Below are 12,804 nucleotides of genomic sequence, written 5' to 3' on the forward strand. Positions count from 1 at the left end.
CTTTAGCACCCTAAGAGGATTGTGGAACACTTCCCTTAGCACTCCACCCCTCTCATGGCACTAAAAAGGAATATCCCGGTTGGAGGCGGTAAACATCGACCGGCGCTAAAGTTAGCGCCCAGTCGGTGTCATGGTCACAAACCGGACTATAACATATTTTTAGCCCAGGATTCAATACTTTTATTTCATAACTTTAGAAACTTGTCCTCCCAGAGCCATACTGGCCAGAGTGTTTGTTTTGGATCGATAATAATAGACCCAGGTTCGGGATCTGGATGAATGTTAAATAAGAGACACGACAAATGAAGTAAAGAATAAAATACCGTTTACTGAGAGAAAAAAACATTAATAATACAGTTTACGAAGAAAAGAGAAGTAGGATAAGATGCAACAAAGCTCACGGCCTTCAGCCCGTCGGGAACTTCACAACGATGGCTGGTCTGGAGCATTAGGGGTCACGGCACCGCTCGCGAATCATGGTCCAAGGTGAAGTTCAAAGAGCTACGGGACAGTGATGTACCGTTATACTATCAAATAAACATACTATTGAACAAAACATGGGTGCATGTGGCTTATGGCCAACTCCTAATCTGTAAGGCCCCAGGTGCTTGTCCACAAAGCATGAGATCTCGAGCCGCGGACCGTCTCATAACAAGCTGGTGTGCGTCCCAAGGTCGCTTTCTCTCTCTCTCTCTCTATATAGCAACAACAATCCACAAAGCATGGAGCAGAGACACACTGTGAATGACTAAATATCATAATTAACAGTATGTGATTAACCCCATAACAATACAGTGTTATAAATGTATAGACCAGAAATTCTCCATTCCAAGCGGGCTTAAGAAAGGGCTTAAGAAAGGCAACAAGCCTGGTGGAGGAAGCAGTTGTAGGCAACAAAGATTACTTCCACAAGAAGGTGACATATTAGGGTAAGACCGTCTTTTGGCTTCAGGAGAAGAGTCCTTTTGTTTCAACTGGATCAATAGGACACATTACATACAATAATATTTTTATATAAACAAAACAAGAGTCAGCATTGTTATGTATTGTCATTGCATTGTATGCATTTGATATAGCTTGTCCTCACTATATTTATAGAAGTATTTTATTTTTGGTCAGCCAGGTGTCCAACACAAGGAGCTTCATCATTTTGTTTAAGAATCTCCAAATCAAGCTGCTGAGAAATCTACACTTACTTGCAGGGTTTCTGGTTGCTCAATATGGAGTTGGTGAGCCAAGGCAAGTGTGCAGGAGGTTAATTACCTAAAACTGCAACTTGTTAAAGTTATTTCTTACTGTATGTCCACCGAGGAATTGCTACCCATATGATCATTGGTTTGCTGCATTATCTGGAATCAGGTGGGAAGAATCCCAGGTCCGAGTGGCAGACCTACCCATCCGGGTTGCATTGCTAAGCCTGACTGGCTGGTTAATCATTAACAATAAACTGCAGTACTTGTGGACCTGCTTGGTTCAGATACCAGAGTACCAAATCTACTACAGAGCTTAATTTGTTTCTGAGCTTTTATCATTCGACATGACATCTACTCCAGAGATCTCACTTAATGGAAACATTATTGAATACAACCTCACTTATACATTTAGGCTATTTGGGAAGATGTTGTCAATAACAGGGTATAGATTTTCTTTGGGAATGATTCCCTGCTAGAGTTACATTTATTTCCTCTGGTTTTAGGAAAAATGTTTCCTTCATTTCTTGTGCCACTACAAGGTCATTAATTTCATGAAGGCTGTTGAAGTTCTTTACACCTCCATTGCCGAGGCGTGTAGCTATTCTTCGGAGTCGTTCAGACTGATGGCGCATCATGTGACAACATTATGCTAGAAACCTCCCAACATTGAAAACAAGATTACGGAGAAGATTTCAATTAACAGAAAAAATGTAATTGTTTCCTTACGGCCTCTCGTTCTCAGGTTAACAAGCCAAATCTTTTGTCAAATAAAACCTGCACTATTACTGTTTGTTGTTTTTGATTGCTATGGACGAGATCTAGCAATCAATCCCAAAAATGACAAACTGCTTACTGAACAGGTTATGTGAGATGCCCACCATATTTACCGATTGTTTCCAATGGTGAAAAATGACACACTTTTACATCCCTAAACTAGATTTTATTTATAAATAATACATAGAAGCAGAAAGACTATTATTAAGCAGTGCAATACTAATACATGAATTGGAATTGACCCACACGGAATTAGCATAACCTATTCAGCAAGCTGGCTCACAGACTTTGGGCACATAACTCTTTCTTTGGATAAACCAACCAGACTTTCTGGTTTCTGTTTTCTGTGCGTAATCTTTCAGGATTTCATATAAAATGCATGAGTCACACATGCTCATGGAGCCCAAAACTAAAACCTAGCAACCAGATCGGTGACATCTATTCAATAAATCAATGCAAACAATATTTGCAGATAAGGAAACAATTAGGTAAATGTAAATAAAAGACAAGGTCACGCAACTTGTTCTCATAATTTAACCCTTTTAGCCCAGGTAATATTCTGGTGAATCTGCATTGCACCTCTTCCAAGGCTAATATCTCCTTCTTCAGATGTGGTGCTTCGAACTGATCGCAGTTACTCCAGATGGGGTCTGTACAACTGAAACATAACTTCCTCCCCTTTGTATTCCAGCCCCATTGAGATAAAGGCCTCCATTCAATAGTCTATTTGATCACTTTTTGTACCAGTCCATTAGCTTTTAGTGATTTGTGCACATGGAGACCAAAATCTCTTTGCTCCTCCACAGTTCCTAGCTTCTCATCATTTAGAAAATACTCCGATCTATCTTTCTTAGGTCTAAAGTGGATGTCCTCATTTTCCCACGTTGATATCTAGCTGCCACAGTTTTGCCCACTCACTTAATCTGTCTATGACCCTTGTAACTTCCTGCACCTATCTGCACTATTTACTGTGCGTCCAAACTTAGTGTCATCAGCAAATTTAAATGTACAACTTTCTATTCTTTCATCTTAATAATTGATGATCATGAAAAGCTCAGGCCCTTGAGGAACAAATCCTTGAGGAACACTTGTCACAGCCCACCAATCAGAGTATGTACCCTTTATCCCTATTCTCTGTCTCCTACCTCCCAACCAATTTTCAACCCATGTTTCAAGGTTGCCTCTAGTTGGACGTGCTATAATTTTTGCTAATAATCTCTTATGTGGAACCTTATCAAATGCCTTCTGGAAGTCCAGAAAATAACATCCACAGACATTCCCTTATACAGCATAATAGTGACCTCCTCAAAAAATTCAACGAGATTAGACAGACATTGCTTAAGAACATAAGAATTAGAATTCAATAAGATCATGGCTGATCTTCGACCTCAATTTCACTTTGCTGCCCGATTCCCATATCCTTTGATTTCCCTAGAGTCAAAAAATCTATCTCAGCTTTGAATATACTCAACGGCCTGGATTTTATTAAATTTGGCGGGTCCACGGCGGGCAACGTCTGTGGCAGGACACGGCCCCGATGCTGGCTCCAGTCTGCTCTGAAAAATGAATTTCCCTTGATGGGGCTTCTTTCCTTAAAGGAACCATATCCAAATTTATTTTGCATTTGTGCTGTCAGTATTCAACAGCATTGAGGTGCTGTAAACACTGACAATGACTGCACAAACAGACAGGGCTGCACCCAGGCTCTCCCAATGGTCTTTGGCCCTCCATTCACCACAATACTTACGCAGCTGTCAATCTGCTCAACCGCTCTTTCACGTATCTGGTGTACAACTTGTTTAGTCATCCATCACCAGATCTGTCTGGACCATACAAAGCCTCATTCTCCTCTGCCAAAATTGTCCCTACTAAAATGTAGAGTTTTTGAATAAAAACAAAAAATGTTGGAGATACACAGCGGCAGTTGGTGAGAGGCGGGAGCGGCCTATAAAAGGCCCAGCGGGAGATCGAGAGCCAGCGGCAGTTGGTGAGAGGCGGGAGCGGCCTATAAAAGGCCCAGTGGGAGATCGAGAGCCAGCGGCAGTTGGTGAGAGGCGGGAGCGGCCTATAAAAGGCCCAGCGGGAGATCGAGAGCCAGCGGCAGTTGGCGAGAGGCGGGAGCGGCCTATAAAAGGCCCAGCGAGAGATCGAGAGCCAGCGGCAGATGGTGAGAGGCGGGAGGGGCCTATAAAGGCCCAGCGGGAGATCGAGAGCCAGCGGCAGTTGGCGAGAGGCGGGAGCGGCCTATAAAGGCCCAGCGGGAGATCGAGAGCCAGCGGCAGTTGGCGAGAGGCGGGAGCGGCCTATAAAAGGCCCAGCGAGAGATCGAGAGCCAGCGGCATATGGTGAGAGGCGGGAGGGTTCTATAAAAGGCGTACCGGTGCAGCTACAGCGGGAGAGAAAGCAAAATAGAAGTAGAAAGGAATCAAAAGGTGACATCACAGCCAATGGGGTAAGTGATTGGCTGGTGATTGGTGAGTAGCTTTTCTTTTTATTTTTATATCAGTAAGCGAACTGTAACATTGTTATTACCAATTTAAGGGTATCTAATGGTTAAGGCATGGCAGGAGAGCTCGGTCACGTGATATGCTCCTCCTGTGCCATGTGGGAACTCAGGGACGCTTCCGGTGTCCCTGAGGACTACGTGTGTGAGAAGTGTATCCACCTCCATCTCCTGATGGACCGCGTTGCGGAATTGGAACTGAGGGTGGATTCACTCTGGAGCATCCACGATGCTGAGAATGACATAAGTGGCACGTTTAGTGAGTTGGTCTTACCGCATGAGAAGGATCCACAGCCAGCTAGGGAATGGAAGACCATCAGGAAGAGTAGTACAAAGAAAGTAGTGCAAGGGTCCCACCTGGTCATCCCCCTGCAAAACAGATACACTGCTTTGAGTGCTGTTGAGGGAGATGACTCATCAGGGGAGAGCAGCAGCAGCCAAGTTCATGGCACCGTGGCTGGCTCTGTTGCACAGGAGGGCATAAAAAAGAGTGGGAGCGCGATAGTGATAGGGGATTCAATGGTGAGGGGAATAGATAGGCGTTTCTGCGGCTGCAATCGAGACTCCAGGATGGTATGTTGCCTCCCTGGTGCAAGGGTCAAGGATGTCTCCGAGCGAGTGCAGGACATTCTAAAAAGGGAGGGAGAACAGCCAGTTGTCGTGGTGCACATTGGTACCAACGACATAGGTAAAAAAAGGGATAAGGTCCTACGAGACGAATTTAAGGAGCTAGGAGTTAAATTAAAAAGTTGGACCTCAAAAGTAATAATCTCGGGATTGCTACCAGTGCCACGTGCTAGTCAGAGTAGGAATCGCAGGATAACACAGATGAATACGTGGCTTAAGCAGTGGTGCAGCAGGGAGGGATTCAAATTCGTGGGGCATTGGAACAGGTTCTGGGGGAGGTGGGACCAGTACAAACTGGATGGTCTGCACTTGGGCAGGACCAGAACCAATGTCCTAGGGGGAGTGTTTGCTAGTGCTGTTGGTGAGGAGTTAAACTAATATGGCAGGGGGATGGGAACCAATACAGGGAGACAGAGGGAAACAAAAAGGAGACAAAAACAAAAAACAGAAAAGAGATGAGTAAAAATGGAGGACAGAGAAACCAAAGGCAAGAAACAAAAAGGGCCACTGAATATAAAAGGGCTGCAGGAGGAGTAAAAACTAAAAATCATGGTTTAAAAACGAGGATGAAAACACTCTACCTAAATGCACGCAGCATTCGAAATAAAGTAAATGAATTGACGGCACAAATCATTACAAATGGGTATGATTTGGTGGCCATTACAGAAACATGGTTACAAGGTGGCCAAGACTGGGAATTAAACATACAGGGGTATCTGATGATTCAGAAAGATAGGCAAGAAGGGAAAGGAGGTGGGGTAGCTCTGTTAATAAAGGATGATATTAGGGCAGTTGTGAGGGATGATATTGGCTCCAATAAACAAAATGTTGAATCATTGTGGGTGGAGATTAGAGATAGTAAGAGGAAAAAGTCACTGGTCGGCGTAGTTTATAGGCCCCCAAATAATAACTTCATGGTGGGGCGGGCAATAATCAAGGGAATAATGGAGGCATGTGAAAAAGGAACGGCAGTAGTCATGGGGGATTTTAACCTACATATCGACTGGTCAAATCAAATCGCAGGGGGTAGCCTGGAGGAGGAATTCATAGAATGCATATGGGACTGTTTCTTAGAACAGTATGTAACAGAGCCTACAAGGGAGCAAGTCATCTTGGATCTGGTCCTGTGTAATGAGACAGGAAAAATAAACGATCTCCTCGTAAAAGATCCTCTCGGAATGAGTGATCACAATATGGTTGAATTTGTAATACAGATTGAGGATGAGGAAGTTGTATCAGAAACGAGGGTACTATGCTTAAACAAAGGGGACTACAGTGGGATGAGGGCAGAGTTGGCTAAAGTAGACTGGAAACAAGGACTAAACGGTGGCACAATTGAGGAACAGTGGAGGACTTTTAAGGAGTTCTTTCATAGTGCGCAAAAAAAATATATTCCAGTGAAAAAGAAGGGCGGCAAGAGAAGTGATAACCAGCCGTGGATAACCAAGGAAATAAAGGAGAGTATCAAATTAAAAACCAATGCGTATAAGGTGGGAAACTAGAAGATTGGGAAAATTTTAAACGACAGCAAAGAATGACTAAGAAAGCAATAAAGAAAGGAAAGATAGATTACGAAAGTAAACTGGCGCAAAACATAAAAACAGATAGTAAAAGCTTTTACCGATATATAAAACGGAAGAGAGTGACTAAAGTAAATGTTGGTCCCTTAGAAGATGAGAAGGGAGATTTAATAATGGGAAATGTGGAAATGGCTGAGACCTTAAACAATTATTTTGCTTCCGTCTTCACAGTGGAAGACACAAAAACAATGCCAAAATTTGCAGGCCACAGGAATGTGGGAAGGGAGGACCTTGAGACAATCACTATCACTAGGGGAGTAGTGCTGGACAGGCTAATGGGCCTGAAGGTAGACAAGTTCCCTGGTCCTGATGAAATACATCCCAGGGTATTAAAAGAGATGGCTGAAGTTATAGCAGATGCATTCGTTAAAATCTACCAAAATTCTCTGGACTCTGGGGAGGTACCAGCGGATTGGAGAGCAGCTAATGTAATGCCTCTGTTTAAAAAAGGGGGCAGGCAAAAGGCAGGTAACTATAGGCCGGTTAGTTTAACATCTGTAGTGGGGAAAATGCTTGAAACTATCATTAAGGAAGAAATAGCGGGACATCTGGATAGGAATAGTGCAATCAAGCAGACGCAGCATGGATTCATGAAAGGGAAATCATGTTTAACTAACTTACTGGAATTCTTTGAGGATATAACGAGCATGGTGGATAGAGGTGTACCGATGGATGTGGTGTATTTAGATTTCCAAAAGGCATTCGATAAGGTGCCACACAAAAGGTTACTACAGAAGATAAAGGTACGCGGAGTTAGAGGAAATGTATTAGCATGGATAGAGAATTGGCTGGCGAACAGAAAGCAGAGAGTCGGGATAAATGGGTCCTTTTCCGGTTGGAAATCAGTGGTTAGTGGTGTGCCACAGGGATCAGTGCTGGAACCACAACTGTTTACAATATACATAGATGACCTAGAAGAGGGGACAGAGTGTAGTGCAACAAAATTTGCAGATGACACTAAGATTAGTAGGAAAGCGGGTTGTGTAGAGGACTCAGAGAGACTGCAAGGAGATTTGGATAGGTTAAGCGAATGGGCTAAGGTTTGGCAGATGGAATACAATGTCGGAAAGTGTGAGGTCATCCACCTTGGGAAAAAAAAACAGTAAAAGGGAATATTATTTGAATGGGGAGAAATTACAACATGCTGTGGTCAAAGGCACCTGGGGGTCCTTGTGCATGAATCCCAAAAGGTTAGTTTGCAGGTGCAGCAGGTAATCAGGAAGGCAAATGGAATATTGGCCTTCATTGCGAAAGGGATGGAGTACAAAAGCAGGGAGGTCTTGCTGCAACTGTATAAGGTATTGGTAAGGCCGCACCTGGAGTACTGCATGCAGTTTTGGTCACCTTACTTAAGGAAGTATATACTAGCTTTGGAAGGGGTACAGAGACGATTCACTAGGCTGATTCAAGAAATGAGGGGGTTACCTTATGATGATAGATTGAGTAGACTGGGTCTTTACTCCTTGGAGTTCAGAAGGATGAGGGGTGATCTTATAGAAACATTTAAAATCATGAAAGGGATAGACAAGATAGAGGCAGAGAGGTTGTTTCCACTGGTGGGGGAGACTAGAACTAGGGGGCACAGCCTCAAAATACGGAGGAGCCAATTTAAAACCGAGTTGAGAAGAAATTTCTTCTCCCAGAGGGTTGTGAATCTGTGGAATTCTCTGCCCAAGGAAGCAGTTGAGGCTAGCTCATTGAATGTTTTCAAGTCAAAGATAGATAGATTTTTAACCAATAAGGAAATTAAGGGTTACGGGGAGAGGGCGGGTAAGTGGAGCTGAGTCCATGACCAGATCAGCCATGATCTTATTGAATGGCGGGGCAGGCTCGAGGGGCTAGATGGCCTACTCCTGTTCCTAATTCTTATGTTCTTATGTTCTTATGACCCCCTCCATATGCTTATGGAGAGAATCACAGCACGCAAGAAGGTCCTCTTCCATTCCCATTGGCGGAAGAGACCTCCCCAGGAGATCAATGCAGCCTGGTTGCACATTGCAGAGGAGGGCACAAGCAGAGATGTGGTCAGGGGAACCTAGGTGCAATGCCGCAAACATTTCAATGGCCTCAGTAGATCATGAAATGTTAGTACAAAACCACACTCGACCTCATCATGCTATGCCTATCATCACATCCCCATTACTCTGCCTTCCCTTCCCTACTCCTGCACATCCTTACACCAACTTACCTTGCACCTCCACCCATCCCTCTCTGTCTATATTATCACATCGCCATCTCACTAGCCACCCTTCACACTCACCCTCATCTTAGTGCAATCATACCAACTAACAACACACAAGGTTAGGCACTTGAGTGTTTTATGCAATGTTCATGTAAAAAATCTGTTAATTGGTGTCAAACATTGAAACCTTTATTTTCAACACTTTGTGCGAGAACCTCCACTTTTTTTGCATGATTAACGTCCACTTAACACCCATTTTACCGCTGAAATGACGTATAACGTCCGTATATTGCCCATTTTGGCACAAAATAGAAACTGACGGGCATTTTTCAGAAACTTATCGCCGAGCATTGCTTTCCCCATGTGCTTAACACCGGGAAAAAATATTACCGCCTGCCCACGTTTTTTGGGCGGAAACACCTTTTTGGGAAGGTGGCTCAACCGTGGCTATCAAGGGAAATCAGGGATAGTATTAAAGCCAAGGAAGTGGCATACAAAATTGGCCAAAAATAGCAGCGAACCCGGGGACTGGGAGAAATTTAGAACTCAGCAGAGGAGGACAAAGGGTTTGATTAGGGCAGGGAAAATGGAGTACTAGAAGCAGCTTGCAGGGAACATTAAGGCGGATTGCAAAAGTTTCTATAGATATGTAAAGAGAAAAAGGTTAGTAAAGACAGACGTAGGTCCCCTGCAGTCAGAATCAGGGGAAGTCATAACGGGGAACAAAGAAATGGTGGACCAATTGAACAAGTACTTTGGTTCAGTATTCACGAAGGAGGACACAAACAACTTTCCGGATATAAAAGGGGTCAGAGGGTCGAGTAAGGAGGAGGAACTGAGGGAAATCCTTATTAGTCGGGAAATTGTGTTGGGGAAATTGATGGGATTGAAGGCCGATAAATCCCCAGGGCCTGATGGACTGCATCCCAGAGTACTTAAGGAGGTGGCCTTGGAAATAGCGGATGCATTGACAGTCATTTTCCAACATTCCATTGACTCTGGATCAGTTTCTATAGAGTGGAGGGTAGCCAATGTAACCCCACTTTTTAAAAAAGGAGGGAGAGAGAAAACAGGGAATTATAGACCGGTCAGCCTGACATCGGTAGTGGGTAAAATGATGGAATCAATTATTAAGGATGTCATAGCAGTGCATTTGGAAAGAGGTGACATGATAGGTCCAAGTCAGCATGGATTTGTGAAAGGGAAATCATGCTTGCCAAATCTTCTGGAATTTTTTGAGGATGTTTCCAGTAGAGTGGACAAGGGAGAACCAGTTGATGTGGTATATTTGGACTTTCAGAAGGCTTTTGACAAGGTCCCACACAAGAGATTAATGTGCAAAGTTAAAGCACATGGGATTGGGGGTAGTGTGCTGACATGGATTGAGAAATGGTTGTCAGACAGGAAGCAAAGAGTAGGAGTAAATGGGTACTTTTCAGAATGGCAGGCAGTGACTAGTGGGGTACCGCAAGGTTCTGTGCTGGGGCCCCAGCTGTTTACACTGTACATTAATGATTTAGATGAGGGGATTAAATGTAGTATCTCCAAATTTGTGGATGACACTAAGTTGGGTGGCAGTGTGAGCTGCGAGGAGGATGCTATGAGGCTGCAGAGCGACTTGGATAGGTTAGGTGAGTGGGCAAATGCATGGCAGATGAAGTATAATGTGGATAAATGTGAGGTTATCCACTTTGGTGGTAAAAACAGAGAGACAGACTATTATCTGAATGGTGACAAATTAGGAAAAGGGGAGGTGCAACGAGACCTGGGTGTCATGGTACATCAGTCATTGAAGGTTGGCATGCAGGTACAGCAGGCGGTTAAGAAAGCAAATGGCATGTTGGCCTTCATAGCGAGGGGATTTGAGTACAGGGGCAGGGAGGTGTTGCTACAGTTGTACAGGGCCTTGATAAGGCCACACCTGGAGTATTGTGTACAGTTTTGGTCTCCTAACCTGAGGAAGGACATTCTTGCTATTGAGGGAGTGCAGCGAAGGTTCACCAGACTGATTCCCGGGATGGTGGGACTGAGTTCAGAAGAATGAGAGGGGACCTCATAGAAATGTTTAAAATTCTGATGGGTTCAGACAGGTTAGATGCAGGAATAATGTTCCCAATGTTGGGGAAGTCCAGAACCAGGGGTCACAGTCTAAGGATAAGTGGTAAGCCATTTAGGACCGAGATGAGGAGAAACTTCTTCACCCAGAGAGTGGTGAACCTGTGGAATTCTCTACCACAGAAAGTTGTTGAGGCCAATTCACTAAATATATTCAAAAAGGAGTTAGATGAAGTGCAGGGGGATCAAGGGGTATGGCAAGAAAGCAGGAATGGGGTACTGAGATTGCATGTTCAGCCATGAACTCATTAAATGGTGGTGCAGGCTAGAAGGGCCGAATGGCCTACTCCTGCACCTATTTTCTATGTTTCTATGTAACATCAGAATGGGCAAAATCAACGCCCATAATATCGCCCAGCATTAATTTCCGCACTGATTTAACGCCGAGATTCAAGAATATCGCCCGCCCACTTTTTTTTGTTGTAAAGAGCATAATTACCAAAACTAGCAGCCATGAGATCGCTCAGTATCAATTTCACCACCTCGCACACATATTGCCCACAATATCGCTCGCCCAAAAAAACACCCACAAATAGGGGAACTAACCAGAACTAATCACAGCGTTATGGACGCCACGTTCTAGATCACATGTCGCGTCATTTAAAAGGCTGATGTGCTTCAACCTCGGCAGAATTCGGATGTACTCTGCAGGTCATTGGAGTTGAAGTTGACCACACTGTGACCGATTGGAATTGAATAGGTGTCTTCATCAGGACATTCCTTGTTTGTGACCAATCGGTGGAAAATAGAGAGCTACTACAATGTGGTCTGTCCTTTCTCACCCTCTCTTGGTGACCAATTACATGCAGCAGACTTGAGATCACCGAAGGAATGCGCCACTGCATTATGTGCCCAATGAAAGACGTGACAGACTGATGAGGAGGACCAGACGTTACAACCCCCACATGTACAAGGAGAAGCATTCTTACCTCGACTTGCCCGACACCACCTGCCTTCAGAGACTGCGCTTCCACAAAGAGGTTATCACTGAGGTATGCTAGCTGATAAGGGCAGATCTGCAGCTTGCCAGCACCATCAATACTGCACTGTCGGTCTACGCCTCGGGTTCTTTTCAGGCCACAGCTCGGAGACATTTGCGGACTTTCTCAGCATGCCACGCATTGCTGCATTAGACAGGTCACTGAAGCCCTGTATGCACACAGGAGGGACTTGATCAGCTTCCCTATGACCAGGGAGGCACAGAGTGAGAGGGCTCTAGGATTCTCCAGAATTGCAAACATCCCCAAGGTGCAGGGAGCAATAGACTGTCCACACGACGATGTGGGCACCTTTTCAGGATGCAGAGATTTTCAGGAACCACAAGGGATTCCACTTCCTGAATGTCCAACTGGTTGTCAACCACCAGCAAATTATATTGGCAGTGAATGCTCAATTTCCGGGTAGCATCCATGATGCTCACATCCTGCGTGAGAGCACTGTATCTGACTTGTTTAACAATGAGCCACAAGGTCAATGCTAGATGCTTGGTGACAAAGGATATGGCCTCGCCACCTGGCTGATGACCCCCCTGCATGACACCCACACCAAATCCGAGAGGCGATACAAGAGCCACAGAGCAACTTGCAATATGGTGGAGAAAACCATTGGAGTGCTGAAGCAGCGTTTTAGATGCCAGGACCACTCATGAGGCGAGCTCCAATACCACCCTGAGCAGGTAGCTCAATTCGTGGTTGTGTGCTCCATGCTACACAACTTGGCTATCAGGAGGGGACAAGAATTGCCCGATGAGCCTGGCAGTCCACCTCACCAGAGAGAGGAAGAGGAGGATGAGGAGGCGGACGCTGACATCGGCCCACACAATCAGGCTGA

The 12,804-nt window shown here is 44.7% G+C and overlaps 1 protein-coding gene across 1 annotated transcript in view; it reads right to left on the reverse strand.

Annotated features, from left to right (window-relative positions):
• Positions 1–407: 407 nt before the first annotated feature.
• The window catches only part of LOC139264356 (N-acetyllactosaminide beta-1,6-N-acetylglucosaminyl-transferase-like), a 90,717-nt gene continuing 78,320 nt past the window's right edge, over positions 408–12,804 (reverse strand). Inside the window, exon 3 of the mRNA XM_070880662.1 lies at positions 408–501. Within this exon, the coding sequence (XP_070736763.1) occupies positions 494–501 (8 nt within the window). The 3' untranslated portion in view covers positions 408–493. The remainder of the gene's footprint in view (positions 502–12,804) is intronic.

The sequence above is a fragment of the Pristiophorus japonicus genome, chromosome 5 (assembly GCF_044704955.1).
Source record: "Pristiophorus japonicus isolate sPriJap1 chromosome 5, sPriJap1.hap1, whole genome shotgun sequence".
Taxonomy (NCBI): Eukaryota; Metazoa; Chordata; class Chondrichthyes; family Pristiophoridae; genus Pristiophorus; species Pristiophorus japonicus.